Genomic DNA, 27,785 nt, shown 5'->3' on the forward strand with positions numbered 1-27,785 from the left:
CCCCAATCTCAGGCTCCTTTACCCTTGGAATGACCTTCCATAGGCCAGTAGTAAAAGGCAGGATAAAGCACACAAAAGGAGGCTCAAAAGGAAGGTGGACAGTGCCACCTCATGGTCGCCCAGCACCTTTATTCCTGGACTGAGGTGTGCATGCTCACTCATTGTACACAAGTGCACATGCATACACACACACTACCATCTCATTGGAAAAATGAAATCTTACAAAAACAGTTCTTTATTGCAACTTTCAGTAGCTTGGGAGTGCTCCTGGATCCGACACTTGAAGCTCAGGTGGCCTCAGAGGCTCAAGGGATTGTTTCCAAACTGGCTGGTTCGTGTGACTTGGCCACAGGACTCCATGCTCTGATAACTTCCAGGATGGATTACTGTGCTGTGCTGTGCTGTGCTGTGCTGTGCTGTGCTGTGCTGTGCTGTGCGTGGGACTGCCCTTGAAGACACTTCAGACTGCGCCCAGGGATGTTTTGCTGCTGGAGGCAAAAACCCCTGTGCCTGCCCCACCTCGGCCCTCACCACTGCCAGGCGCTCACTGTTGCCAGCAGTTTGCCACCTCCTGTTCCTTGACCCTGATGGTACGCCCATGAATGGCAGCGCACTCCTCCACTCGCCCCTGAGCTACCCCAAAAAAGTTGAGCAGGACAAAGATGGCAGCAAGTAGAGGAGCATGCCACTAGGGTCAAGGAGGTGGTGGTAAACACCTGGCAGTGGTGTGATGGGTCAGTGCATCTGGCTGTTAAAACCAGAAGGTTAGTAGTTCAAGCCCACCCAGGGACAGCTGTGGGCAAGATTCCTGCTTTGCAGGGGGTTGGACTAGATGACTGTCAGGGTCCCTTTCCAACGCTACAATTCTAAGAGGCCTTATAACAAGTCCGACCCCTTGGTCCATCCTGCTCCCATATCACTTGCACTGGCTGGCAGCGTTTCAGACAGGGAATTGCCAGGGATTGAACCTGGGACCTGCCCCATGCAAAACAGATGCTCTACCACTGAGCTGCGTCTCTTGCCCGTAGAAGAAGAGACCATATAAGTAACAGCTTTTAGGTGGGGAGTAGGAACTACAACTCCCAGAAGTCTGTGCGGTCCGTCGTGCTCGCTGACAAAAAGGACTTCAAGGTTTCCTTCTGAGCGCCGCTCGCACTTCGGGAGCGTGTCGTTTAGGGAACTGGGGAGGGAGGCGGTGTTGAGATCCGAAGTGGAGTCCAGGGAAAGACAGGGGAGAAGAGAGAAAACTGGGAAAGCTGCAGTAAGTAACTGGCATGGGGAAATAAGGATTTTGGAAAACAGGTCCAGTAGTTTCAACGCCCCCAGCCAACTACCCGTGGGGTTTCTGGATTTTTGAGTCATCATCATTATGGATGGAGAAGCACCAGATGCTGGGGAGCGTCTGCAAAATCCTCCCAGAAGAGGCAGAAAACACGGAAACCGGAGGAGACACAGAGATCAGGTAAAAATACAATAGCCTTGTTAGTTGTAGCCCACCTTGGGAGGATACCATTTTCCTGTACTACTTTTAAATAATAGAATAAAAGAGCTGTTTAGAAGGGAGAATTCTAAGACAGGCAACTTCTCCCGTTTCCTTGCAACCTCTAGTGAAATTTTTGCACCTGTGCCAACTTTTGAAGATACTCGAGCCCTGGAAAAGGAGGGTCTATGGAGGACAGGATTGGCCCTGCCCTCCACCTCTCCTCTAACTGCAGCCTGCAACAGTGTCTGAGGCCAACAGCATCTGCAGGGCACAGTATTGGCTCCCACCTGCCCCAGGCTAGGGCTGAGGAGACCCAGGAAAAATTCCTTCCTCAACCATGAAATTCACTTTACTGGGTTGTTGGGGGAATCTGCACAATGTATGTTTCCTTGTGCTCTCTGCAGAAAATTGGGAGCATAAAATGTAAAAAAAAAATTGAATACTCGCCCTCTCAGTTTGTCTCCAAACTTTGTTTCAGGATGCAGGTGTTCGCCTCTCCAAGGCTCTTTCTTATGTGCTGCGCCATGGGGCAGAGAAGTTGGGGCTACAGATGGGGCTTGGTGAGTGTTTCTGCCCTTCCACTCCTCACAACACTGCCTGGGAAAAAGAAAAGAAAAAAAACCTTCACCTGCTCCTGTTCTGCCAGGCACAGGACAGTTAAAGGCAGAAGAGCCCTGCCAAAAGGAAAAGCTGGCAACCCTCAAATGTGTCATTTTTTAAAAAAATGGAAGCCATTTATTGGTGGAGCAGCTTCTAAAGAAAACCTTCAGATGAACCACCCACCGACACACCAGCCCAGCTGGAATCAATTTGGGACAAACCCTGGCCCTCTGAGCAGGGAGGAAATTTTTGCAATGAGTTCCCTGCAGAGCACAGGTGAATTGAGCAGTAGAGCCAAGTTGCAGGGGAAGAGAATTTAATTAAATCTGGAATGGGGAATCTGGTTCATCCCAAGGGCCGCTTTTCCTTTTGGGAAACCTTCCGAGGGCCACATGCCAATGGTGGGCGGGGCCAGAGGCACATGTGGGCGGAGCAATAAACGCACATTTTGCTCTTGTACATGGGGCTCTACACATTTCTACACATACACTCAACCCCACCACTATTTTCTGTCTTCTATCCAGACAAGCGAGAGGCATTATCAGAGTTCAAGGGCACATTGCAGTCAGCCCCAAACAGAGAGAGGCAGGGATGGCCTGGGGAGAGTTCTGAGGGCCACATAGAAAGACCTGCAGGGCCACATTCAGGCCCTGGGCCTGAGGTTACCCACTCTTGAATTAAACTTTTAAAGATGGATTTACCTTTGGTTTCTCAAGCTGCTCTAGCATTTGGCGCTGCCCTGAATTAAAAATGCACCTGTTCCTCCATTATGCTCCATTCTCACTATTAACGTTGTGGGGAATTTATTTAAAAGCTATGTACATTTTTAGCCATTCTTTTCTCACCTCAGTCCAGCTGGCTGGCTTGACAGTGCTGTCAAAGAAGGGAGTTCTTAAACATTTTGTTCTTCCCAAACTGCAGATGGCTTCGTGGATGTGGCGGAGGTCCTTCATCTGCCACAGTTTAAGGCCTGGACCCTGGAAGACGTGCAGCGCGTTGTGGAGACAAATGAAAAGCAGCGCTTTGCTCTACGCCCCCACCCTTCCAGCGGGCAGCTCCAGATCCGGGCCAATCAAGGGCACTCGCTGCAGGTGGGGAAAAGGGTGAAGGAGTTGTCATATATGGGAACAAAAACGGGAATGAGCTGCAATTCCATGCTAAATGCCAGTGTGGTATTAGCCTGAGTTTCTAGCCCTTATGAGTTGTGGAGTGAGGAACCTTGGGCCTTCCAGGCCTCTTGAAACTTTAGACAGCCCTTTTTTATATTTTTGAATGTTTTTGCCTGATTGGAATGTGCCTGTGAACTATTGAGTTCCTGAATATAGAGGGGTGTTTGTGAGGGTGCATAGGAACTAGCCTACTATGTCAGGATATAATTTATATTTGTTGCTCTGCTCACTTTGACCTCTAACCCTGCCCATCACTGGCATGTGGCCTCCAGAAGGTTGTCCCAAAAGGAATGTGGCCCCTGGGCTGAAAAGGGCTCCCCGCTAGCCCCCTCCTTATGGCAGCAAACTTGAAAGTATGTGGGCTCTCTCAGGTAAAACCTCATAAATTGACCATTAATGTTCCATGAACACACCAGGTGTCTGAACTGGAGTTGATCCCACTACTGGACCCACGGGATTTCCCAGAGGTTGTGGCCCATGGCACCTATCTGCGCCACTGGCCAGGAATTCGCCACCACGGCCTCTCGCGGATGGGGAGGACGCACATCCATTTAGCGCCAGGGTTGCCGGGGGATGGAGCTGTCCGGAGTGGTGAGTATACCGTTCCTTGTGTTGCAAATCTGTGGCCTGCAGTGCCCCAACTCCCATCCCAAAGTAGAGAAAGAAAAACACCTGGCTGTGAATTGAGATTTTTGCCTAAGGACCTTCTCTGGCCGGTTGGGTTGGGGGACTTCTCTGCCCAGGAAGCTCCCTTAAACCACATCAGACCATTGGTCAATCCGGAACAATATTGTCTAACCAGCAGTGGGGAAACTCCCACCCACAAGCCTCATCAGGTTTGCCAGGCCTTTGGATTTGGCCTGCATCCTAGAACTCATTTGTACTACACATTTAAAGCAGTACAGTGGTACCTCGGGTTAAGTACTTAATTCGTTCCGGAGGTCCGTACTTAACCTGAAACTGTTCTTAACCTGAAGCACCACTTTGGCTAATGGGGCCTCCTGCTGCTGCTGCGCCGGCGGAGCCCGATTTCTGTTCTTATCCTGAAGCAACGTTCTTAACCTGAAGCACTATTTCTGGGTTAGCAGAGTGTGTAACCTGAAGCGTATGCAACCTGAAGCGTATGTAACCCGAGGTACCACTGTACTGCACCGCTTTCAACAGTCACGGCTTCTCCCAAAGAATTCTGGGAAATGTGGTTTGTTATAGCTGTTGCATGCTGCTAGAAGACCCCGTTCCGCTTACAGAGCTCCAATTCCCAGAGCGCCCCCCCAGGAAAAAAGATTGATTGTTTAACCATTCTGAGAATTGTAGCTCTGCGGCAAAGATCAGAAAAAGAGGGACTGTCTCCACTAAAGAGACATGATGGGAGTGGATAACAGAGGCCCTTAAATGTGTTGTTTTTCCTTTCTAGGAATGAGAAGCAACTGTGACGTGGCTATAGTCATTGATGTTGCCAGGGCTCTGGCCGGTAAGTGGAAAGGAACTAGAGACTGTGTGTGTTGTACGCATTCTCTCCCTATGGTGCTAGACTCCAGCTCCAAGCATCCATGCCCGTTGGCCAGCCTGGTGGGGCTGATGGGAGTTGGAGAGCTGCAGAATCCCCTCCCTCTCCTGTAGGTCAAAGGAGGAATAGGACAAGCAACCCTCTAACACAATCCCCCACCCCTTTGCTTGCCGCCTGCTCAAAAGGAGGGTTTGTAATGGGGCTGGCACCATAGGGCAGCTCCCTGGGAGGGACCACTGCTGACCTCACACAGAGACCCAGTGGGCACCCTCCTCATCAGATGAACACTGTCCCTTTAGAGAAGCAATTAGTTAACTGACATTTCCCATAGCCCCGTAGTCTGCTGCCATGCTGGCTGTTCTTGTCATAACACTTTGTTGTTAAGAAACGGGACTGGGTTGCTGAAGGGTGTCACACTGGGGCCAGGGACACTGGGAGACTGTGGGAGTCATAAAGCCATGGCAGAGCTTTGTAAATACTGCAGGGTACCTCCGGACCTCGTGACCAGCACTCTGAGCTTTACAATGTATTGGAATGTAATGACCCTATATGGTGATGGGTGCAATAAAAGCTTGACCGGATGAGGTAACATGAGATTGGCAAACGGCCATGCGGCTGGTCAGAACAAAGGAGAATAAATCGGAGAAGGGCAGACAGAGGGGCTGCTCTCTCCATCATGAAAATATAGCTGGCTTTCTGTGTCATTTTTCTATGCTAAGTCATAAAAGACGGCTGGATTTCCATCAAGAGACTGATCTCACTGCTTGCTAGGATGAATGACATGGGAAGGGGGAGACCAGCCTGGCTGCCACCCATCATACAGCAAAGGTGTAGCTGCAGGGAGTCTTCTTCTTTCCCTCCCCACCAGAAAGAGCTCTTGTAAGAATGTTGTGATTCAGAACTAGCATCCGATTTTGCTCTCCTTGCCCTCAGGCTTACAATCTTGCTGTTTATCATTGTAAGCAAGTTTGCTGCTCTGGGTGCCCCTTTTTTTTTATCCAACAAGTGGTGTAAAACTACCTTGAATAAATGAATGGAATCCAAGCATCCTAAATCCTAGGGGGCCTTCCTCCCAGCCAGCAAAGCCCTCTCTGGAATGGACTCCAGACTTGCCTGTCATTCATCTCGCACCACGCTATAGGGCAGGGTGAGGAAGTGGTCCTGGGCTGAACTGTCTCACACCTGTGAAATGTCTTCTCTGCAGATGGAATCAAGTTTTACCGCTCGGCTAATGAAGTGATCCTCACTCCTGGCGATGCCAATGGGCTGCTGCTCCCCTGCTACTTCATGGAGGCCCTACAGCTCAAGCCTAGGCGTGAGTTGGGCAGCCTGCCTCTTGCCACTCTGGCCCGGGAGTGCTTGGGCAGCTTGTCATTCATGCTGCTGCAAAACCCAGAACTTTTGAGGCGTGCTGGGTGGGCTTGGGGGAGAATGAATGAATTTTACACAAATCTTGTGAAGGATTTAGTTGCAGCTGCATTGAATTAGCACTTCAAGGTCCGGCTTGCTCTAACCCACAAGCCCTGCAGTGCTGCCTTTCTGGGCTGAGATCACAACCAGAGTCCTGCACATGTTGTTCTCTAAACCCACAACCCTTGCCAATCCAAACCTCCCTGGAAGCCCTGGCACTTGCAAGTACTAGTGCATGACATAGTTGCTATCTCACATGATTGACAAGGGGGTTGCCCTGTCCATCTGTCAAAATTCCAAATTCCTGCACTCTGCTGCTGAGGTGGGCAGTGGCGGTGGCAGCACCAGAGTAGGATGGTTTCTGAGGAGCCGCTGTGGCCTGTTGTGACTGTTCTGCCGCAGCTTGTTTAGGCCTCCAATGCAGCTGCAATGGGCCAACAGCTCTTGGAAGGCTAGCATCACTCTGCAGGCTACAGCACCACCTGTTGGCAGCCAAGCAAACAGTTGCATGACAACAACCCTAAGCAAATACAAAATTGGAGAAGATTCCCACCCTTCCCCAAGTAGCTCAGGGCAGCATGCATCGTTCTCTCCCCTCGCCCACTCTTGTCTTCACAATCTTGTGACATAGGTCAGCCAGAGAGAGAGAGAGAGAGAGAGAGAGAGAGAGAGAGAGAGAGAACACAAATGAAAATGACTGGCCAAAAATCCCCCAGTGAACTTCATGGCTGGGATTGAATTTGGATGTCCCTAGCACTATAGCTACTAAGCCCAATTGCCTTTGTACATCCTCAGGACCACTTTTGTTTCATGTTCCTGCGACATGCCTTGCAACTAAAAATCAGGAGTGGAGGCTGCAATCTCTATACTGGGCGCTCAGTGCTTTTATGGGGAGTCACACCATGTGCTTTTTTTGTCCCCCAGGGTGTGTGTTGTCCCTCAACTGTCCTGATCCTGAGCCACTGGATGCATCTACCTCTACGTAATTTATGTCACTTACATTCATTTCAATGTAAAGCCCTTATCCAAACACTTAAAAAGAAAAGCAACTGATTACATATTGTTTGAACTGATGATGTGAACAAAATACTGATTGTATTCGCTCAACTGATTTCCATGCCAGACCACAGAGGAACTGTAGCAATTTCTGCTTTTCTGTTTCCATTGTACTACTTTGGCATCCCTTTTCCTTGTTGGGAATTTTATTTTATTTTTTGCTTTTTGGGGGGCATTTCTCCAGCCTGCTGCTACCTCTCCATTATGTCTGGGTGGTGCTGTTTTGGCAGCGTAAGCATCAGTACTCAAATCTGAACACTGACAGCAGAATGAATTATTCTCATCGTCCACCTGGAAAGCAAGAAACAGAACAAAACGAAAAGAGAAAAACCAAGGATAGACTGCCCATAAATGAGGCAGATATTGTTTTTCAGGTGAACAGTGAGATGATATGTTTATTTCATGGAGACAAAACAAGTGGGAAAATGTGGGGAAAGGACAATGAGAAGCGTTTCCAAGTATGTATTTATTTATATATTTTTATAGCTCCTTGGGATAGATAACGAAAACAAAGAAAGCAAAACCCCCAGCAAAATAGACAACAATATACAGTGGTGCCCCGCAAGACGAATGCCTCACAAGACGGAAAACCCGCTAGACGAAAGGGTTTTCCGTTTTGGAGGTGCTTCGCAAAATGAATTTCCTATGGGCTTGCTTCGCAAGACGAAAATGTCTTGCGAGTTCCTGCGGGGTTTTTTCCCCTCCCCCCCTTTTTCCCAAGCCGCTAAGTCGCTTATCAGCTGATCTGCTAAGCCGCTAATAGCGCTAATCCACTAAGCCGCTAATGGGCTTGCTTCGCAAGACGAAGAGACTCGCGGAATGGATTATTTTCGTCTTGCGAGGCACCACTGTAATTTTGTGACATCGAAATATCCTTAAATGCCCCCCACAACAATTGCTGACTTAACGCTGAGCACACACACTCCCCCCCGAGTGAACTGTAGGACTAGGAAGGCTCTGCAGGCTATAGACATCCTAACATAATGCAAAAGGGCAGATAATGGATTTGGGGTGCGTAGGCTGGTTCCAGGAATTTGCGCATCCCCTCCCAAGAAAAAGGCATGACAAGACATCTCTCCCTCTCTACAACAAGCACGCCAATTGCCACACTCCTTAGAATACAATTCCTGCAGTTCTCTGCTCCTATGCTCATATTGGGAAACATTTATCATGCCCAGTAAGTATTCCCAAGCGATTATAGGGCACAATTGACCCCAGTTAAGAGTCTCTGCTTAGACGCCTCCACAAAGAGACTGGCCTAGTGTGCGCAGTTTCTGGGGGAGCCCTAAGGTGTGGAAGAAGGTCAGAGAGCTTCATGGCCTCCCGTCAGCTTGTGGAAGAGTTCTTCATCCAGCGTCTGGCTCCTGTCATTGGCGCGGGTGGACAAGAAGATGTACCCGCCAATGTACTCGTGCACGATCTTGCAGCCGGCAGAAATGCAGCTGAAGGCCACGTTGATGTGCTCATCAAACTCTATGGCCACCTGGGGAAAGAAGGTTAAAAGCTGAGCTTGCGGACGTCTCTTTGGGTGGTCACCTATGGTGCGTATAAATCTTGTACAGGCGAATAAGCAAAAAAGTTTAAAGGGTTGTTCTCTTTAGGCCAAAACTGCAGTGGGGGACGGGGAGGAAGACATGTCCTTTTACTTGTGCATTTGTCTCAATCAAATCTAATGCAAGGATAGGCAGCGTTGGTGCCCTCCAAATGTTGCTCAACTCACAACTTCCATCATCCACAGCCAACGGTCGGGGACGATGGAGCATGGAGGTAGGGGCAGCCTGTCCTGTTTTGCCACTTAAGGGGAAATGGGAAGGGCTGTGCCGTCGCCCGCACTTCCTGCCCTCTCACCTGCACTGCTACTTTGTTAGTAAGAGTCAGGGACTGGCTACGAGAAATGCATATTCAGAGAACTCAAATCCCAAGCTCCCCACCCCACTGCTGACCTGCCGGATATCCCAGTTGACGTTCCACTGGCGCATATTGCTGAACCGCCAGGTCTTCACCACGTCTCCAACGGCCAGGTCAATGCGGATCAAGCGGTTGTTGGCGATGCCCAAGATTTCATCCTTCCGGCTGCCCTTGAACCTGCATACAAAGATGGCAAGGCTCTGCGTTTTTGCTTGCATTTATAAGGTTCCTCTACTTCTAATCTAGAGGGAGTGTGTGATTGAAGAGCTAAAGGCTGCGTCATCACCATCACTGCAGGGTGGGGAGAAGGCTACAAATTTAATAAATAATGGCAACAATAATATGGGAGGAGCTGGTTGTCTCTAAGAGCTACGACAGCCCCCTTCTCTACATTTTCAATCTTCAGTTTAAAAAGGAAAGCAAATCGCTAGTCCTCATGTTTTCAGTACAGGCAACTCCCCATTTATGCGCTCCGAGGCACTGTGTGCATCAGCGGGACACAGGTAAGCCTGTCCCTGCCCTGTTATGCCACACGCCCCTTCCTAGTGTCCAAAACTGCATATGCCAGCAATTGCGCGCATGTTGAATGTGCGCAAATGAGGAGTTACCTGTAATAGAAGCATTGCAGGTATGCAGTGTTGATACCTACTAGCCCAATAGGAAGGAATCTGCAGTTTGTTGGGGGAATGAATGCAAAAGTTCTGGGATGGTAAGTGTTTTTACCTTTTTTGTGATTTTTGAAAATAATAGCAACAAAGTTTTGCACTATGAAAAAGTTAAGACATTAAATAAAGTAAGGGCTGGACATCCCTATACATTTTATAGTAAACCACTTCGAGGTTTTCTACAATCAGACGGTGCATAAATCGCATGAATTAAATAAATAAAAATGGTGTTGTGGCATTACAAAGACTAAAATTTATAGTGGCTTAAGCTTTGGTAGGCTAGAGTCCCCTTCATCAGAGGCAGTTAAGCCGCAAAAGTTTATGCAGCAATAAATTTGTTAGACTCTAAGGTGCCACAAAATACTTCGTTGGGTTTGCTGCAATATAATAGCTGAGCTACACCTCCAGAATTTTTTATCCCAAATTATAAAACATTTATGCAGCTTAACATTGTAAAGACATGATCCAGCCATGAACTGCGCAATTTTTAACTTCATGAATTTCAGTAAGAAAGTTATCCAAAGCAATTCCTATTCAGGAGACAGGAGGAAGATAGCATCAGGAGAATCTGCCTAGCAATGGGTTGTATCTAAGCACAGTCTTACTCAGAGTAGACCCACTGAAATTAATTGGCATGACTAACCTGGCTTCATTATTTTCAGTAGGTCTGCTCTCAGCAGAATTTAGTTTGATACAACCCGGTGTGTTTTAACACGGGCTCAACTCTTTGGTGCTGAAAACCAACAGGATTTTAAATCTGCATTTGGTTGACCTTGATCATTATTAAAAAAAAAACCCAAAATAACCAGCAGAGGTTGCTCTGATGCCAAGTCCAACATCCTGCCTTCCACAGTGGCCAACCAGATGCCTCCAGCCAGCCGTTCACTCCTTTCATTGCTCCTCAGCAACCGATATTCAGTGATATCTGTGCTTCTGAATCTGGAAGTTCCATAATGACCAACAGCCCTAGATAGACCTCTCTGGATTTTTTGCATGTCTTCTTAGATGGTTTTAACAAAGCATCTGTCACCCTGTCAGACCAATCCAGCATCCTGTTCTCACAATGACAAGCCAATGTCTGTGGGGAGCCTGCAAGCAGGCTCTGAATGCAAGAGAGACTCTCCTAATCCCCACGGCCAATCTGTTATTCTCAGCAACTGGTATTCAGAGGTAAACTGCCTCTGACTCTGGAGGTAGAACATAGCTATGTTCTATGCATCAGATGAAGGGCTCCCTCTTGTCTGCCTTCTTTGGTTTCACTGGTTGCCCAAAAATTCTACTATTATCAGAGGTGTGTGGGGTGTTGTGTGTTACACATCAATTTATTTCAATTAAACACCTATCATGAGAAAGGGAGAAAGAAAGACTTCTTCAGACATGCAAATAACTTCCAGAAGTTGCCTTTCAGAATAAAATGAAATAAATAATGCTGAAAGATTTTTCATTCGTGCTGTCGACACCAGCGGCAGTTCATGAAAAGGTACTTCAGTTCCCCCCAAATGGTTTTCAGGGAAGCTCAGCAGTTTCTTTACCTGACTACAAAATAAGAGATGCCAAAATCGGGAAGTGACTGCCAAACTTGAATAAACTTCATCTTGGCATCAGGGAGCGACAGCTGGGCCACGTTCTGGTAGGCCTCCAGGATGCGAGGGGTTAACTGTGAGAGTTGCAAAGGGAGAGATTAGTGCAAACCACCTCCTTGGCCTCACAACCATAGTGCAAAAGAATTTAGTCAAGGTATCTCAGGAGGTGTGTGAATGCATAGTGAATCAACAAAGCAGCTTTGAAAAACCTAAGGCAGATTTTAATTATGTGTATTTTTTTTTTAAGGGACGCTGGGTTAAGCCACAGAGCCTAGGACTTGCCAATCAGAAGGCCGGTGGTTCGAATCCCTGCGACGGGTGAGCTCCCGTTGCTCGGTCCCTACTCCGGCCAAACTAGCAGTTCAAAAGCACCTCAAAGTGCAAGTAGATAAATAGGTACCGCTCTGGGGGGAAGGTAAACAGCATTTCCGTGCGCTGCTCTGGTTCCCCAGAAGTGGCTTAGTCATGCTGGCCACATGACCCGGAAGCTATACACCAGCTCCCTCGGCCAATAAAGCGAGATGAGCACCGCAACCCCAGAGTCGGTCACGACTGGACCTAATGGTCAGGGGTCCCTTTACCTTTACCTATTTTTCTTTAAAAAAAGAAATTGGTTTGATGTTTGTGAACTGCTTAGAAGCTACTTTGGCAACTGAGAGTTATATAATAAATTAATACTAATAATGGGAGTTGTAGTCTTGAGGGCCAAAAGTTCCCCACTCCCAATCTATAGGAATTGACTTTTTCTCCTGGCAACTGCTGCCAAAGCAATCAGTCAGTGGTCAGGGTGGTTTGGGGCCGTGCAGCCCAAAATTACCTGCTTTGGTTTGAATTTCTTCTGGTAGCGAGGAGACACGAGCCACTGGGCTCCCTCGGCCTGCTGGGCAAGACGGGCATCCGGGTTGGTTTGCTGCAGCTTCAGAAAGGACAGGATGTTCTCCACCTCGGCCTGGTAGGATGAGTCTGCCATGGTCTTCCCCTTCGCTGCCAACCTACAACCTGCCATCCAACGGGCATATTGCTGCTCCTGATGAGGGAGAGGAGGAAGACACTTGCCTTACCCTGAGTTCGCTCTAGCCCCTCACCCATCCTTATACAAGGCTGTTTGGAGGAAGTCAACTGGGATGGCGTTAGATCCGAGGTCCAGGCTTTGTGGGGGCATTCTTTGTACTCGGCCTGGAAACTGCAGTTAGTGCAGAATACTGCAGCACAGACTATTGAGAAAACCAAGACCCTGGCCGCGTTCTTGCCATACATTTAAAGTGCTATGATACCACTGTAAGTAGCCATGGTTTCCCCCCCAAAAATTATGTAGTTTGTTAAGGGTGCTGAGTGTTGTTCAGAGACTCCTGTTTCGCCTCAAAGAGCTATTGTTTCTTTATTGATTTATCAAGCTTATTAGATTTATAGAAAATCTCAGGATGGTTCACAAAACCCGCTTCCAGAGTTCCCTGGGGAGAGGCACTGATGGTTAAACCACTGGGAATTGTAAGCTCTGGGAGGGGAACGGCGGCCCACCTGACAGAGATGCTGTGCTGCAGTTGCACTGATTTTAGATGGTACGGTTTCCATAGTTCAAAAAGTAAAAACCAGGATGCCCCGAAAAGTTGTTGAGCTTTCTTTTTAGGAAGGCCCCAAGATTGTTGACGTATGGCAGCCCTAAACTGTGGTTCTAAACCGGGCTTCCCCACCACCCCACTCACATCCGAACATCGCAAATGTACTTCGCTCATCCCATCGGGGGAAGGTACCAAGAGCTTGATGCAAAATTTCTGGCCAGAGATGTTGACGTCCGGCACAACCTCACAGCCTGGAGTGGGGCAGAAACAGGGTTAGGAACAGTTAGAAGTTGGCATACAATGCTGTCTTATGCAGAGAATTGGGACCACTGGTCTATCCCCACACTCATGGAGCTGCACTTTCTCTTTGAGGAAAAGGGCCGGAGGCTCAGGGATAGAGCAATTTTTTTGCAAAAGGACGCGGGTTCAATACCTGACATCTCCAGATAGTCCTGACAGGGACTCTTGGTCTGAAACACTCGAGAGCCTCTGCCAGTCAGTGTAGATGATACTAAACTGGAAGGACCCAATGGTTTGATGAAGTATAAGGCAGGTTTCATATACAGTGGTACCTTGGTTTACGAACTTAATCTGTTCCAGAAGTCCATTCTTAAACCAAAGCATTCTTAAACCAAGGCATGCTTTCCCATAGCAGCGGGGGACTCAATTTACAAATGGAACACACTCAACATGTCCTGCTTCCAAGGCAAAGTTCACAAACCAAAACACCTACTCCCGGGTTTGCAGCGTTCTTAATCCAAGTTGTTCATAAACTAAGCTGTTCTTAAACCAAGGTACTCATATTTGGAGACGTGCTCCATCCTTTGTAGGCCGTACTAATGCCGGATTGGGAAAGAGGCGTTGGCAAGATGGCTGGACTCACCTTTGAGGTTGAGTTGCTGCACAGGTTCTCCCAGAGCTTCTTCAGGACTCTTGTAGTAGGAGATGGAGGTCTCTTTGAAGATCACCCAGTACTGCTTGTAGCCCTTCAGAGTCAGTTTACGGGGCCTGTAGAGCAAAAAGGGTGACTGACAGAAGGACATGAGCTTCATCTCCTCTTCTCCCAGCTAAACACACCCAGCTCTTTCATTTGTTCCCCATAAAGCCTTGTGTTCCAAACCCTTAAACATCCTGGTCAATTCCACCCATTTTGCTAATGTTTTTAGTTGATCATAATATCCCAGCCCTTCCTGGAGATGACAGGGATTGAACCTGGGACCTTCTGCATGGAAAGCAGGTGATCTAACCACTGAACGCCACTGCCTTTCCCCAGGATCCATTCCCTCATGAAACATACGGTTTGATAGCTCACCTGAATATTCGGAGATAATCCTTTAACTCTGGGATAACTGTGAGACTGTCCTATTTTGGAAATGACAAATAGGTGTTGTTGTGGTGGTGGTTTTACATATTTCCTGTATTTATAGACTGCCTTTCAGTCTCATGGTCAAAGAAATAATAATAATAATAATAATAATAATAATAATAATAATAATACAAACAGCAGAAATAAAACAATGCAACATTTTGGGTTGTCTCCATCTAGGTTCTACTCCAAGTAGACCCCGTTGCAATTAATGAATGCAAATTAAGTCTATCTATCAACTTGGGTCTACTCTGAGAAGGCCTAGCACGGAATACAATCTTTTGGAACTCCATTCTGGTACCTATCAGAGAAATACCACCCCTCTTGTCTTCTGGACCCTGGTGGAAAGACTTTCCTTTTCTAACAAGCCTCTTAAGTGGAGATCTTTACTGCCATCTGTACTAGATTTGAAATTGCTTTTTTTTTTTTTACATATGAAATCAATTGTATTATACACAGGGCGTTTTTAGCTGTTTACTGATGAACATTTGTTTCTTCTTTCAAAAATTGCTTTTATATAGATAATGTGTTTATTTATTTTACATACGGAATTGTTCAATTGTTTGCTTGTATTGTGAAACTGCTTCGAGATATTTCATGGGAGGGGATTTGTAAATGAAAATAAAATAAATAGCCCATTTCAGAAAACCCCAAAGGAAAAAGGGAACTAAATAGCAACAGAAGCAGAAGCAGCAGCTGATAGAAACCTTGCTGGCAACAACATTCAGATCAAGAGAGGGAGGCTCCAGTCAGAATGCCTCAGCATAAGGGAAGGCAGGCCCTGTTGGGAACTTACCAGAACGTTGGGAGCTGCTGACGAACCTTCCAGTTTGACCTCCAAGGTGGCGAGGGCCTTGTCCAGGTCGTCAAGGCCAGAGTCTCCAGACTGCTCCACGGGATTGGTGTTCAAAGACAATTCGTTGATATGATACTGGAAGGAGTGAAAGCTCTGAATTAGCTTTGTGCAATACTGACACTCGAGTCTCAAAACAAAGCTCTGAACACTTATTTCCTTATTTATAGAACAATTTCTTCACACCTCCTAGTGCAGGGGCAAGGAAACTTTTTGAGCTCGAGGGCCGTATTCCCTTCTGAGCAACTTCCCGAGGGTCAAATGCAAGCAATGAGCAGAGCCAGAGGCAAAAGTGTGGGATAACCAGCCTCATATAACCAACGTGCTTAATAATAATATAATAATAATTTATTATTTGTACCCCGCCCATCTGGCTGGGTTTCCCCAGCTACTCTGGGCGGCTTCCAACAAAGATTAAAAATACATTAAAATGTCACACATTAAAAACTTCCCTGAACAGGACTGCCTTCAGATGTCTTTTTAAGTCTAATTAATGCATGAAGGGGTTAATACCATAGAGTAAGCTGTCCTGCCAGGCTTAGCAAGGTCACATCCCCTTACCTAGGGAGGAAATGGGTAATCAGGCCTATTTGTTCAACCTTTGGTCTACCAGAGAAGCTCAAGGTGTGAGGAGGTCTGAGCTGGTTGCTGCAGCTCAGAGCACATGTCTCTTACAAGCTACTGTGGAATACCTATACCACTAATTTAGGAACTTTCAGCACTGTAACTAAGCCAAGATTTACTTCCTGTGTAACTTTTTCTGAATGCTGTATGATAAAGCACATGAATCTGGCCTTTGGAGAGTTTGTAAGTAAATCAATTTTTTTTACTTACCAAGCGTGTAGTCTTTTTCTATGCTAGGGGGAAACTTTGGAAAGGCTAATTTTAAAGTCCAGCAACCTATATTTCCATGATTTACTTTGCTGCATGTTTTGTGATTTTAAATCTCTGCTGGGGTTCTCTCACCAAAGAGAACCCCAGAACCGGATCTTGGCGTCCAGGGAATTATCCTTATATCCCATATATATCTATTTTTCCATAAACCAACAAAGCGAGTGGAGCAATTAATGTAAGTTTTCCTTTTTTGCAGTAGGCTAATTTATATACACGTTCCTGTCTCTGTCCTTCATCCAGACAACAGAGAAGCACCATCAGCATTCAAGGACTAATTCCAGCTCAGTTGGTAGAGCAAGAGACTCTTAAGCTCGGAGTCAGGGGTTTGAGCCCCGCGTTGGGCAAATGATTCCTGCATTGCAGGGGGTTGGACTAGATGACCCTTGTGGTCCCTTCCAACTCTGCAAGTCTATGATTCTAACACTCATAAAACTTTTTGTCCAGGGAGAAAAGGTTACCTGCAGAGCCGCAAACACCACCATCTCTTCCTCGGTGCAATCTGTCTCCTCTAGTAGCACGGCCCAACGCGCCTGTTCATACAGCTGGTTGATCCTCACGGCATCGTACTACATGGGAGGGAACGAGCAACAGCAGAGGCTGAGTGCCAAACCAGGGTTCAAATTTCACCTCCTCCAGGAAGGTAAGTGCATTTTTAACCCACCTGTCTTCCTGTCTAGGTGGAATACAAGATCTTCCCTTACATCAGGGATGGGGAACTTGTGCTCCTCCAGATGTTGGGACTCCAACTATCATCAGGCCCCAACCAGTATGGCCAGTGGTCAGAGATTATGGAAGCTGGGAGACCAGCAACACCTGGAGGGCCACAGTTTTCCCCTTACACATTAAAAAGCAAAGGGTGGGGACTTGCACTGCATGCAACCCTCTACAAATTGGTAGTTCCCTGTGGCATGCACTCCAAGGCAAATATATGTTTTAAAATGCTAAATATGTCACATATGAAACATGTCACAGACGATGGGCAGAGCAACCCTACATCTTCAGCAAGGTTTACCGACAATTTTTTAAAAAACCTGTTTATATGTTTTGCTCCCTAGTCATTAGGACTAGAAGCTCCCCAAGTCGCGAGGAGTAGAAACGCACCTACACACAGACAAAGACAACTGAGATCCTCAGAAGGATTTTGGAGCAGCCACCAGGTTAGGGGATGCATATTATTTTTTACAGAAACTGGTGGGGTAAGGCTGAAGGCCCAGATCCGAGGGGAGCACTGACCTTGGGCTCCAGGTCAAAGAAGCTGTAATATTTGAAACGTAGCCACAAACAATCGTTTTCTTTCACTTCTTGCTGCAGCAAAGTCCGCGATGAGTCCAGCCACCTGGGAGAGAAATCCACTCCTAATTACGAACATGGAATTCCAACCAGCGCTTGAATCTCTCCTGCAAAATACTGTGTTTCGTTTTGTCCAGCAGTATACAATTTTTGTTAGATCAATTGGCACAGGTTCCCCACTTGCGTAGTAGATAAGTAGCAAAGTATCTCAAACTCTTTAGCAAAGTATCTCAAACTCTTGCATTCAAGACAGTGGCAGACCTTGGGGTCTCAAATTACAGCGGTGCCCTGTGCAATGCCAAAATTTGGGGGTCCCGCCTTCTGCCTTCCCTTCTACAACATAGTAGTCCTACAGTTTGCCCAAGCTAGCTAGCCCTCTTCTCCTTACCTGCTGTTGATCTGAGTCTTTTCGGAGAGGGAGCCTGGCCGGTGCATCTGCAAGATCTGATCGGGTGTCAGTCCAGTCTGACTGACCGACAGCATCCTGTAGCAGGCCTCGGTTTCGGCACTGTCCGAGAAGTGAGCCGGCATGCCGCGGAACAGCTGCTGCTCTGCACCTGGTGACAGAACAGAATGGCGGGGGGGGGGGGTCATGGCTGCCGAATTGGGCAGCCTGTATAATTTGTCTTCTTGAGAAGGATCATCGTATGACCTTTGGCTTGTTCAAGTAAGTGCAGCTGAACTTCTGGGCTCCATGCGGCGAGAATAAATTCCCTGGGAAGAGACCCAGTTCTAAAGAGAGAAGTGCCTCCCATGGAATCACAGAATTTTGCAGCTGAATTGAGACCTTGGAGGTCATTCCTGCTCAGTGTAGGAATCTTGCAATAGCAGCATCCCTGAAAGACTCTACTTAAACACCTCCAGTGCCTACCACCTCTTGAGGCAGACGCTTCCATGGGGAAAACAGCTCTTGCCATCAGGATGCTTCTCCTAATGCAGAGGTAGCGTTCCAGAGCGGGGCCTTTTCAGTTGTGGCTCCTCATCTGTTGAATGCTCTCTCCAGTGAGGTCCACCTGGTGCCTTCAGTGACATCTTACCTTTTTTTCCAGGTTTTTCATAGACTAAGATAATGTTGTTTTATCCTATTTCCAGTGAATCCTGAAGCTACACACTTTTGCACAGGGAGGTGCATGCACAAATGTACACACACACACAGAGTCAGTCATTTGGACACCCCTAAGTTCCTTACTTGCTGGCAAGCGCACCCCAGTCAGGTCATGGCTTGCTACAGAGCTCCTCTCTTTGTCCTTCTGCTTCCGCTTCTCCTTCTCCTCCGGCGCACGCAGTAACGACAGCTCTTCGTAGTGACGGATACCTGCAGAGGGGCAGAGGCTGCATGAGTCCTTCATTCAGGCTAATCATAGCCAGATAATTTCAGTTCAGTTTGCATTTAAAGGCAAACTTCCCCAATTCTCACTTTCCAAAAGAATATGAGAACCGAAACACAGCCATCTTCAAAATTTAAACTTCTATGAACAGACGCTCCAAGTGTCCCTATTTTCCAGGGACAGTCCCAGATTTATAGAAGTTGTTCCGGTTTCTGATTTAATCCTGGAATGTCTCACTTGTCCTTAGGATGTTCTTATTTTCATTGGATAAATGTTGGAGTTATGCAACCCCGAGCCAAAGAGGTAAGTAACTATACAACCCTTAGCAGACATCTGAAGGCAGCCCTATGTAGGGAAGTTTTTAAAAATTTTTATTATGTTTTTATATATGTTGGAAGTTGCCTAGATTGGGGCAAACCAATCAGATGAGTGGGATATAAATATTATTATTATTGAATAGGGTGTCCCTATTTTCATTGGATAAATGTTGGCAGGTATGTATAAATAGTTGCAAATAAAAGTGCAAAGTCTACATTCTATTATTCTAAGGGTGATCAGCTGCATAGGAGGGCAGGGAGCAGGATTAATTGTGCAGAGGAGAAAGTTCCAGCCATTGTAGCTTTCTCTGCCCCTGCACAATGAAGAAAAATGCAGTTGCCCTGCCTGCATTTGGGGCCAGGCACCCTATCCTCCTCTGATGTCTAGACCATAGGGTTTGGAAACACAGCATCAGAAAGCCCAGTCTCTGAAACAGAACCAGCTGGGCAGGCGCTAAGCAAAGGGTCACCAAACTTTTGGGGACAGTGAGCCCCATTGCAACGTTCAGAAAGTACTGTGGGTGCCACTCACAAAGTGTATGTGTGATAAGACAAAATGGCTGCCGGGAGGAAGTGGAACAGCACAAAATGGCTGCCACACCTAAATTATCACAGAAACAGATACGAACACAACATAATGTGGGTATGCCCCATGCCCCATTTCCATCGCTATGCTTCCTCACAAAGAGAAGCTCTTTATACCTCTCTCTCCTCTGTTCAAAACAGAAGGGAGAGCAGGGGCATCCAGTTAAATGTGGGCACGTTTAAAGGGCCATGGTCAAACCGGTGCAAACAGCATACTGTCCAACTTTTATGCAGCCAAAACTGGGATGCGTATCTTCCTGGATCTGCTCCCGGGTGAGTCACATGACCCGCACAGTGCTCTCAACCTGAAAAGTGTTTTCCCCGCCAGGGTGAGATTTTGCATGGTGCCCAAAAACGCATGAGATCGTGACACCCAAAATGGCCATTGCAATCTCATGCGAAAAAATGGGATGTCCCTTTTTTCCTGGGGCACTTGGGAGGAACTGAGCTGGAAGAGCAAACTGTCTCTAGCGTATTTTGGGTTTTTGAGGAGATACTGGGTGCCCATGGGCCTCACATTGGCAACCCTTGCACTAAATAACATTTCAGAGCTTTGGAGACAAGCGCTCGCCCTCCTTGCTGCTCCCAGGCGATGTTCTGAGCTTCTTGTGGTGCTCACCAAGTATCTTGCAGAGGTCGGCAACTGTGCGGAAGACTGGCTGGGCAAAGTTTGCCCGGATCCTGACTTTGCAGCGATTCGGTAGGGAAAGCAGTATAGGCTTGTGCTGGGGAGTGAACTGAAGTTTGGCATCAGCCAAGATCCCGTATTTATCCAGGCTCCAGTTGGTCTTCAGCAGCCAAAGTTTCTTCTGCTCCCACCACAGCGCATGATCTGACCAGTCCCTCTGAAGCTCTGGAAGCAGGAAAGTTGAGGCAGGGAACACCCTTTAGCATTAGCATCAAGACACAGGCCCAGAGAATACAGAACTGAAAATAATAAATAATCCAGGGTGGCTTGATTTAAATGAGAGTTGGGAAACCTTTTTCCACCCGAGGGCCGCATTCCCTTCTACACAACCTTCTGGAGTCCACCTGGTTTTTAACGGCTCCATTTCCCCCATTTTCTCTGTGCTCCCTGTATTAAGTTGACATGGTACTGCCACTTTGCAAGGACTGTACCACCTCAGAAACAGCTGACAAAATGGCCCTAGCCCTGTTCAGCTAAGAATAGCTTGGCTAGTTCTGGACCTACTTATCACATCACCCTCCAAGTGGGTTGTAAGGGGAACTAGCACCAGTTCCCCTGAATATGACAGGCTCTAAGCTTATACATATTGCTTATCTAAGCAGTGCCAGAAACCCACATGGGAAAAGGATCCAACCACAATTCCCCCACCCCCACTGAGTCACAATTATTCTCCCAAACACACACAAATAGGTCCAGGAGTATCCTTTGTACACACCATAGAAGAATGCTGGGAACTGTAGTTTGTTAAGGGTGCTGGGAATTATTCCTCTGTGGGAGGAAACTACAGTTCCCAGGATTCTCTCGGGGGGTCTCTTTAAATATACCGTATTTTTTGCTCTATAAGACTCACTTTTTCCCTCCTAAAAAGTATGGGGAAATGTGTGTGCGTCTTGTGGAGCGAATGCAGGCTGCGCAGCTATCCCAGAAGCCAGAGCAGCAAGAGGGATTGCTGCTTTCACTGCACAGCGATCCGTCTTGCTGTTCTGGCTTCTGAGATTCAGAATATTTTTTTTCTTGTTTTCCTCCTCCAAAAACTAGGTGCGTCTTGTGGTCTGGTGTGTTTTATAGAGCGAAAAATACGGTCTGTTGTATATGCAAGCTGAGTTGGATATCACCCTCTTTCAACAAGAAAAGCAGTGAGGGAAAACATCTTGGAAAACTTACTTAACTTATCCACAATCTGCAGCATTATGCCGCCGATATGCATGTTTCCGGTGACCCGGAGGGTGACTGGGTCAGCTTCAGGTCCCAGATCTTCCACAAAGGCTCTGAGCTCCCAAGAGTCATCAATGTATTCCCCACTGGCTGTTTTCAACCCAGCCATGGTGAGAGCCCTAGAGAGGAGAGGATACAAGGGTTGAGAGAAAGAAAAAGCACCGACAGTTCATTTCCAGGCTCAATTCAAGAAGCTCATGCTACCGTTCCAAGCCTTAAACCTGTGGCAGGAAACCATTTTCATATTGGAGGGGGCCACATTGTCTTCTGGGTAACCTTCTGAGGGCCACATGCAGGGGCACCAATTCCAGGGGGCCTGGGCACCCACAAATGTGTTTCTGTGGGTGCTCAGCCTCCAATCCCCCCCCCACAGTAGGTGGAGTTCCTTGAGAGGAGGGACTGAGTGAGAATTGTACTTCTGGGAGGGCAATGGGGGGTGTCTCCTAACAACTCCCAGCACCCATAACAGATTAAATTTCCCAGGATTATTGAGTGGGGGGGGGAGCCATGAGGGCCTTCTCAGTAGTGGCGCCCTCCCTGTGGAATGCCCTCCCACCAGATGTCAAAGAGAACAACAACTACCAGACTTTTAGAAGACATCTGAAGGCAGCCCTATTTAGGGAGGCTTTTAATGTTTGATGTAGTACAGTATTTTAATATATATTTTTTTGGAAGCCGCCCAGAGTGGCCGAAGCCTAGCATATTGCAGGGAGAGGACCAGCACTGTGCAATGCACTCTCCACATTTACAACCTGCAAGCCAGGTTTGACAAGTAACCCATTTCTTCCTGTGTGGTTGGAAATCAAGCAGCATAATCTTCCATGCGCCCAGAGCAAGGCTGACTCCTACCAGCAGGATGGAACAGAACTGGGTAAGACACTTCCTGTCAAAGGCCTTGTCTAGACTGCTATAATCTCCAGCTTTCTTGTCTTCCTTCCTTTCTTGGTACTATGATCTCTCCTCTCCAGTTGTGCTAAATTTGTCTTTTGCTCATGTTACAATGAGTCATGATGGCCCCAAAGCCTCAACTATGAGCTGCGTGTCACTCTGCCCTTCAAGTTTCTAGTCCTCTCTGAACTCTCCAAACTAAGTGCATTGTCCCCGATGCCCCAAAGGTGGCAGAACAAGGCCACCGATAGATTGTTCAGGGGTGCTGCGCGGCAGGTGTGGGGAACCTTTGGCCAAACAGATGCTGCTGACTCCAGTCCCATCATGCACAGCCATTGCCCATGCTTTCTGGGGCTGACGAGAGTTGTTCAGTGGTACCTCGGGTCACAGATGCTTTAGGGTACAGACGCTTCAGGTTACAGACTTCGCTAACCCAGAAATAGTACATTGGGCTAAGAACTTTACCTCAGTATGAGAACAGAAATTGCGCGGCAGCGGGAGGCCCCATTAGCTAAAGTGGTACCTCAGGTTAAGAACGGACCTCCAGAATGAATTAAGTTCTTAACCCGAGGTACCACTGCAGTTCAGCAATATCTGGAGGGCCACCTGGGTTAATGCCAAGGAATGCAACATGACAGGAGGCGGTGGTCACATCCACACCATATATTTAAAGCACATGGATTTCCCCAATGAATCCTGGGAATTGTAGTTCTTTAAGACTGCTGGGAATTGTAGCTCTACAGTTCCCAGGATTCTTCTGGGGGGAAGCCATGACTTTCAAAGTGGTATTCCCATTGTGCATTAAATGTACAGTGTGGATATGACTAGTGTTTAAAAGGGGATGCAGGTGGAGGGGGCACCTCCAAATGCTGTTGGACTACAACTCCCACAATCCCTGACTATTGGGCCAAGGTAGCTGGGACTGATGGGAGTTGGAGTCAAAGAACATCAGGAAGGCCACAGACATTCCCCATTCCTGCTTCACAGCAAAAACATAGCAACAAACCCACTCACAGTAAATAAATTCATGACATCGCATGGGTCACAGCCCTGTGACTATCACTCCCAGAATCAGGTGAAATGTCTGTTCGTTTTGCTACAGTAGTCAAGGGCGATTCTTCCTAATCTTACTTGGCAACCCTGACCAGGGTTACCAATCATTTCATGCTCACGTTGAAACAAGTGAAACATTGTTTTAAAGAACAGCCAGTTAGCAAGTTCCCCCCTCTAAATTTATAGCTTTGTTCCAAGAGAGCCAAAACATGCACAACCCCGTTAGGTTAGGTTTAGGCCAGCATCCTGCTCTGACAGTGGCCAACCAGCTGCCTCAGTGGGAAGGAAGTCCACAAGCAGGACCTGAGCATGACAGCAACTCTTGGGTAGCTCAGAACATGAGACTCTAAATCTCAGGGTTGTGGGTTTGAGCCCCATGTTGAGCAAAATATTCCTGCATTGCAGGGGGTTAAACAAGATGACCCTCATGGTCCCTTCCAGCTCTACATTTCCATGATTCCCACCTGCACTTCCCAGAAACTGGTATTCAGAGGCAGAACCGGCTGGTGATCCTGATCCAGGCCGAGAGCGAGTTTGGTTTCTGCTCAGTCTACCGTGAGTGGGAGGCAGGAGTGTTTAGAACGAATATTGACCAACCAGCATTGTGCTTCCTATTACTGGTCCTTCAATTATCATCTTTAGCCCTATTTTTTGTGCTGCATGTGGCTTTCCTTTTGGGGTGATGGTAACGTGTGCCTGAGTGGCAAGGGGTTACCATTATACTGTCCCAATTTTGACATCCATTCCAGTAGTCATGGGCAGGGAGATTCTTATTTGTGGGGTAAGACTCCTCATCACTGTTTCCAGCCTCCCCACTTCACAAGAAATCGCTGGATACCTTTCTACCGAGCCCTCTGTTGTGGCAGTGCTAATACTGAATGGCAGGTCAGTCCAAAGCAAGACCATAGTCATCATAATGTGATTGCAGATGAAGGGGCAGATCTGACATGGACCACTAAGACCTGGGGGTGCGGGGTGAGCTTGGTGGGTCTAACCTAACTGCATTGTGCCTTCCTGGGTATATGGTGCAGCATCAGGCCCAACTGGAAGTTTGGAGATGGAGCTGCCCATAAGAACTCCTATCTCCTCCATTAGGAAATGTCTTGACCTCAGGGCAAGCATACAGCATCTGTGTCTAGTGTTGGAGCAGAGATACAAACTGGGGATACTGCTGACTGAACTGGCCCAGGTGGATTTTAACCTGATGTTGGAGGATGCCAGGACATTTGTGATTTTATTATCCACCCGGAGGCTGTGGGGGCAGCTCAGGGCTTGATGGCCTTCACAGCCACCTTGAAGGAGTCTGAAATGATCAATGACACAACACGCCAAGCAGAGCATATTGGCTCCCAGTATGTTTCCGAGCACAATTCAAAGTGTTGGTGCTGACCTTTAAAGCCCTAAACGGCCTCGGTCCAGTATACCTGAAGGAGCGTCTCCTCCCCCATCATTCTGCCCGGACGCTGAGGTCCAGCGCCAAGGGCCTTCTGGCGGTTCCCTCATTGCGAGAAGCAAAGCTACAGGGAACCAGGCAGAGGGCCTTCTCGGTAGTGGCGCCCACCCTGTGGAACGCCCTTCCAGCAGATGTCAAAGCAATAAACAACTACCTGACATTCAGAAGACATCTTAAGGCAGCCCTGTTCAGGGAAGTTTTTAACGTGTGATATTTTACTGTATTTTTGGTTTTTATGGAAGCCGCCCAGAGTGGCTGGGGAGGCCCAGCCAGATGGGCGGGGTATAAATAATAAATTATTATTATTATTATTATTATTATTATTATTATTATTATTATTATTATCTGCCTTGAGTGATGTTGTGGGTGGCCTGAAGTGGTGTCTATGTGCTCTGCTCCCCTCTAATTAAGTCTGGCTTGGTGGTGGCAATTTGGCCCTGCAGGGGTGGTGGACCAGTGCAGATGGTCTGCCCTTGGAGAGAGGGATGGGTTCCTGGGAGATCTTCCAGCAGAGAAACCAGAGGAGCCCTGGTCTTGTTGGGGAATGGTGAGATGCGACGGACAGGAGTCAGGATCATCCTTGAGCTTGTTTTCCAGCATTACATAGCTCAGCTGGCTCCCTGGTACTTTTGGGAGCTAAGGGCTATGAAGCAAACTGGATGAAGAGTAGAGTGGCTAAAAAGGAAGGGCAGCTGGGCCAAAATCAGGGGAATTGGGACTGAGTAGCTTGTTCCTGTCCAGTTCCAGTATTGTTGCTGCTTAGGTTACATACACACCAATTCCTGGGAATTGTAGTTTAAGGATCCTGGATCCTATAGCTCTTTGGGGGATAAACTAGAGTTCCCAGAATTATTTAGGGGAAACCATGTGCTTTAACTATATGGTGTGTATGCAAGCCGACGTCATAGGTTTGTTCCATCCCATTTTGTTCAGACTTTTTGAAAGAACTCACAGAAAGCTCGTATTTAAGTTTTATGCGTCTCGTACACGCTTTACATAAAATACACATTTCCCCTCCAAATCTTTTCAGTTCATTTTCCTGTAAAGTACACATTTTGCACACTTATTTTTCCATTAGATGTATTTCTGTGCGGTCATCAAAACTGTATTGCAAAATTCAGAGGAGTGTGCGCTACAGTCCACAGACAAGTTGAGTAGCATTGGATTGGGTCAGTCCACTGGAAAAAGGTAGAGCAAGTTTCTCCTTCTTCCCCTTCATTTTTAAAGCGTGTATTTTTACATTTTGCTTATGGGGAAGCAAAGTACAAGTGCTGGTAAGACCTCCACCATCCATCATCTTAATTTGACTTAGTGGCAAACAAACCTATAAATTAGCAGTGCCCAAAGTAATTTGAAGTCATTTTAAGCAACACCCCCTCCTAGACACATACAATCCACCATGATCAAGTGTCAGTTATTATTACAACCGTTTCCAGGAAAACCCACAAGCCCTTTAGCATATTATCAAGAGCAAAGGTGACCCTCCTCTTCTTTACAAGTGGGCACAGTAAGAAGTGGGATCCTAATTTCTCTCTCTTGTTATGTGGGTGGTGACATTTTGGCCAAACAGGGATTGGCGCTCACACCCTGAGCATCAGAAATAGAAGGAAGTAGAGGCATTTCACTTCCTCCAGGGCAAGCGACTGGGTATTTTACAGGGGATGTTCCCTTTGTCCTGGATTAAATAACCTAGAGAATAAAATAGCACACGTACGATAATGCTCCCTAAGAGAAATTGGGTGCTTATGAACTGAAGATGAAGAGGTCTCCTAGCATTTTTTAATGTGCTTAATTTATCTTGGGTCAGCTTGCTGTTAGATGCACAGGAGGCAGGGTCGGTACAGTCAACCTGCCAAAATGCTTAAACTGTAGAAGGATCCTCAGAGATACGCAGAGTAAGGCAAGCCAGCATTTAAATCCCCTGTGAAGTCCTGCTGTAGTCAACAGTTTTAACCAAACAATAGAGAAATAGTTGAACTAGAATTTATCACCAAATTTTATTCCAATTTATTCGGGGCTCATTCGTAGCCAATGCTCTCCCACCCACCCTGCAACACGAGATTTAAAGTCAGGAGGATTTGTATTATTGCCAATCCCTTCTGATGTGAAAGGTCACTGTGCTTACAGTGGTCATTAGACTTTTGCGCAGAATTACCACAGGCTAGAATAAGCTCTTCCGTTCCAGAGTTTCCATCCCCCTACTGTTTGCTACTTTACTCTCTGTGCCAAGTACAAGGACTGGAGAACCTGTGGCCTGCTGCATGTTTGCTGGACTCCAGCTCCTATCATCCTTGACCATTGGTCATGCTGGTTGGGACTAATGGGAGATGGAGTCTAACCACGCCAGGAACGGTGGCAGAATCTCCATCCCTGCTGAGGAGAACATGTGAGGAAGTGTGCTCTGACCTACATAGGATTCTCCCACAAAATAAAGAACAGCCCTGTTGGAGGAGATCAATGGTCTATCCAATTCAGCATTCTGCTTCCCACAGTGGAAAAGCAGATACTTCCAGGAAGTCCACAAGGAGGGCTGGAAAGTAATCGCTCTCTCCTGTTGTGGGGCACCTAGTTCAAGTGATGGCCCCACCATTGTTGGACTTCGGTGGAGAGGCCCCATGGGTTTGTGCACAAGTGAGCCTGTCTAGGAATAGTTGAGAGGAGGAGGTTCCTCTTCTTAATCTGTCAAAACTAAACCTGTAAGCCATAAACCAGATAAGAACCTTACCTTGAGGCTGCGGTCTCTACGCAAAGAGCTCTTTGGACACCACCGTGGACCAGGAAGAGGGTTCGGGGATTTCTGTGGACTGCTCAGTTGACTTGTTGGCGTTTCCACAAGGCCCCTCAGCTCAGGGCGTTTCTCTGCACTCCCCCACCTCTTATCAACTTCCTCCCTGCATGTGTGACACACACACACC

General features: G+C 47.3%; 2 protein-coding genes across 4 annotated transcripts; one reads left to right on the forward strand and one right to left on the reverse strand.

The window, feature by feature from the left end:
• The first annotated feature begins 439 nt into the window (after positions 1-439).
• TRPT1 (tRNA phosphotransferase 1) lies at positions 440-15,992 on the forward strand. Of its 3 annotated transcripts, XR_014558662.1 has the most exons (8): positions 446-1,462; positions 1,962-2,043; positions 3,005-3,174; positions 3,669-3,843; positions 4,667-4,723; positions 5,964-6,074; positions 7,094-7,683; positions 11,629-15,992. XR_014558662.1 is itself a non-coding variant. In XM_083716087.1 (7 exons), exons 1-7 carry the CDS (start codon positions 1,370-1,372, stop codon positions 7,153-7,155), a joined length of 750 nt encoding a protein of 249 aa, XP_083572213.1. In that variant the 5' UTR covers positions 446-1,369; the 3' UTR covers positions 7,156-7,768. The 3 variants fall into 3 exon arrangements, 2 of the variants coding, with proteins under 2 accessions (XP_083572212.1, XP_083572213.1); XM_083716087.1 differs by lacking the exon at positions 11,629-15,992 and having other exon boundaries at positions 7,094-7,768; XM_083716086.1 differs by lacking the exons at positions 7,094-7,683; positions 11,629-15,992 and having other exon boundaries at positions 440-1,462; positions 5,964-6,828.
• Positions 8,042-27,785, reverse strand: FERMT3 (FERM domain containing kindlin 3). The gene is made up of 15 exons (XM_083715727.1): positions 27,596-27,785; positions 21,426-21,595; positions 20,193-20,426; positions 18,533-18,658; positions 17,732-17,900; positions 17,287-17,389; positions 16,512-16,619; positions 15,103-15,237; positions 14,253-14,302; positions 13,824-13,948; positions 13,085-13,191; positions 12,199-12,408; positions 11,331-11,455; positions 9,169-9,310; positions 8,042-8,708 (listed from the first exon to the last, which is right to left on the reverse strand). Exons 2-15 carry the CDS (start codon positions 21,583-21,585, stop codon positions 8,529-8,531), a joined length of 1,974 nt encoding a protein of 657 aa, XP_083571853.1. The 5' UTR covers positions 21,586-21,595; positions 27,596-27,785; the 3' UTR covers positions 8,042-8,528.

The sequence above is a fragment of the Podarcis gaigeae genome (assembly GCF_964106915.1).
Source record: "Podarcis gaigeae genome assembly, chromosome: 16".
Taxonomy (NCBI): domain Eukaryota; kingdom Metazoa; phylum Chordata; class Lepidosauria; order Squamata; family Lacertidae; genus Podarcis; species Podarcis gaigeae.

Coding starts and splice junctions, on each gene's coding strand:
- TRPT1 (XM_083716086.1), top strand. CDS start 1,370: ATGGATGGAGAAGCACCAGATGCTGGGGAGCGTCTGCAAAATCCTCCC. Junction 3,175..3,668: donor ATCAAGGGCACTCGCTGCAG/GTGGGGAAAAGG, acceptor TGAACACACCAG/GTGTCTGAACTGGAGTTGAT. Junction 3,844..4,666: donor GGATGGAGCTGTCCGGAGTG/GTGAGTATACCG, acceptor TTTCCTTTCTAG/GAATGAGAAGCAACTGTGAC.
- FERMT3 (XM_083715727.1), bottom strand. CDS start 21,585: ATGGCTGGGTTGAAAACAGCCAGTGGGGAATACATTGATGACTCTTGG. Junction 17,390..17,731: donor AAGACTCAGATCAACAGCAG/GTAAGGAGAAGA, acceptor TTTCTCTCCCAG/GTGGCTGGACTCATCGCGGA. Junction 15,238..16,511: donor TGGTGTTTGCGGCTCTGCAG/GTAACCTTTTCT, acceptor CACTCCTTCCAG/TATCATATCAACGAATTGTC.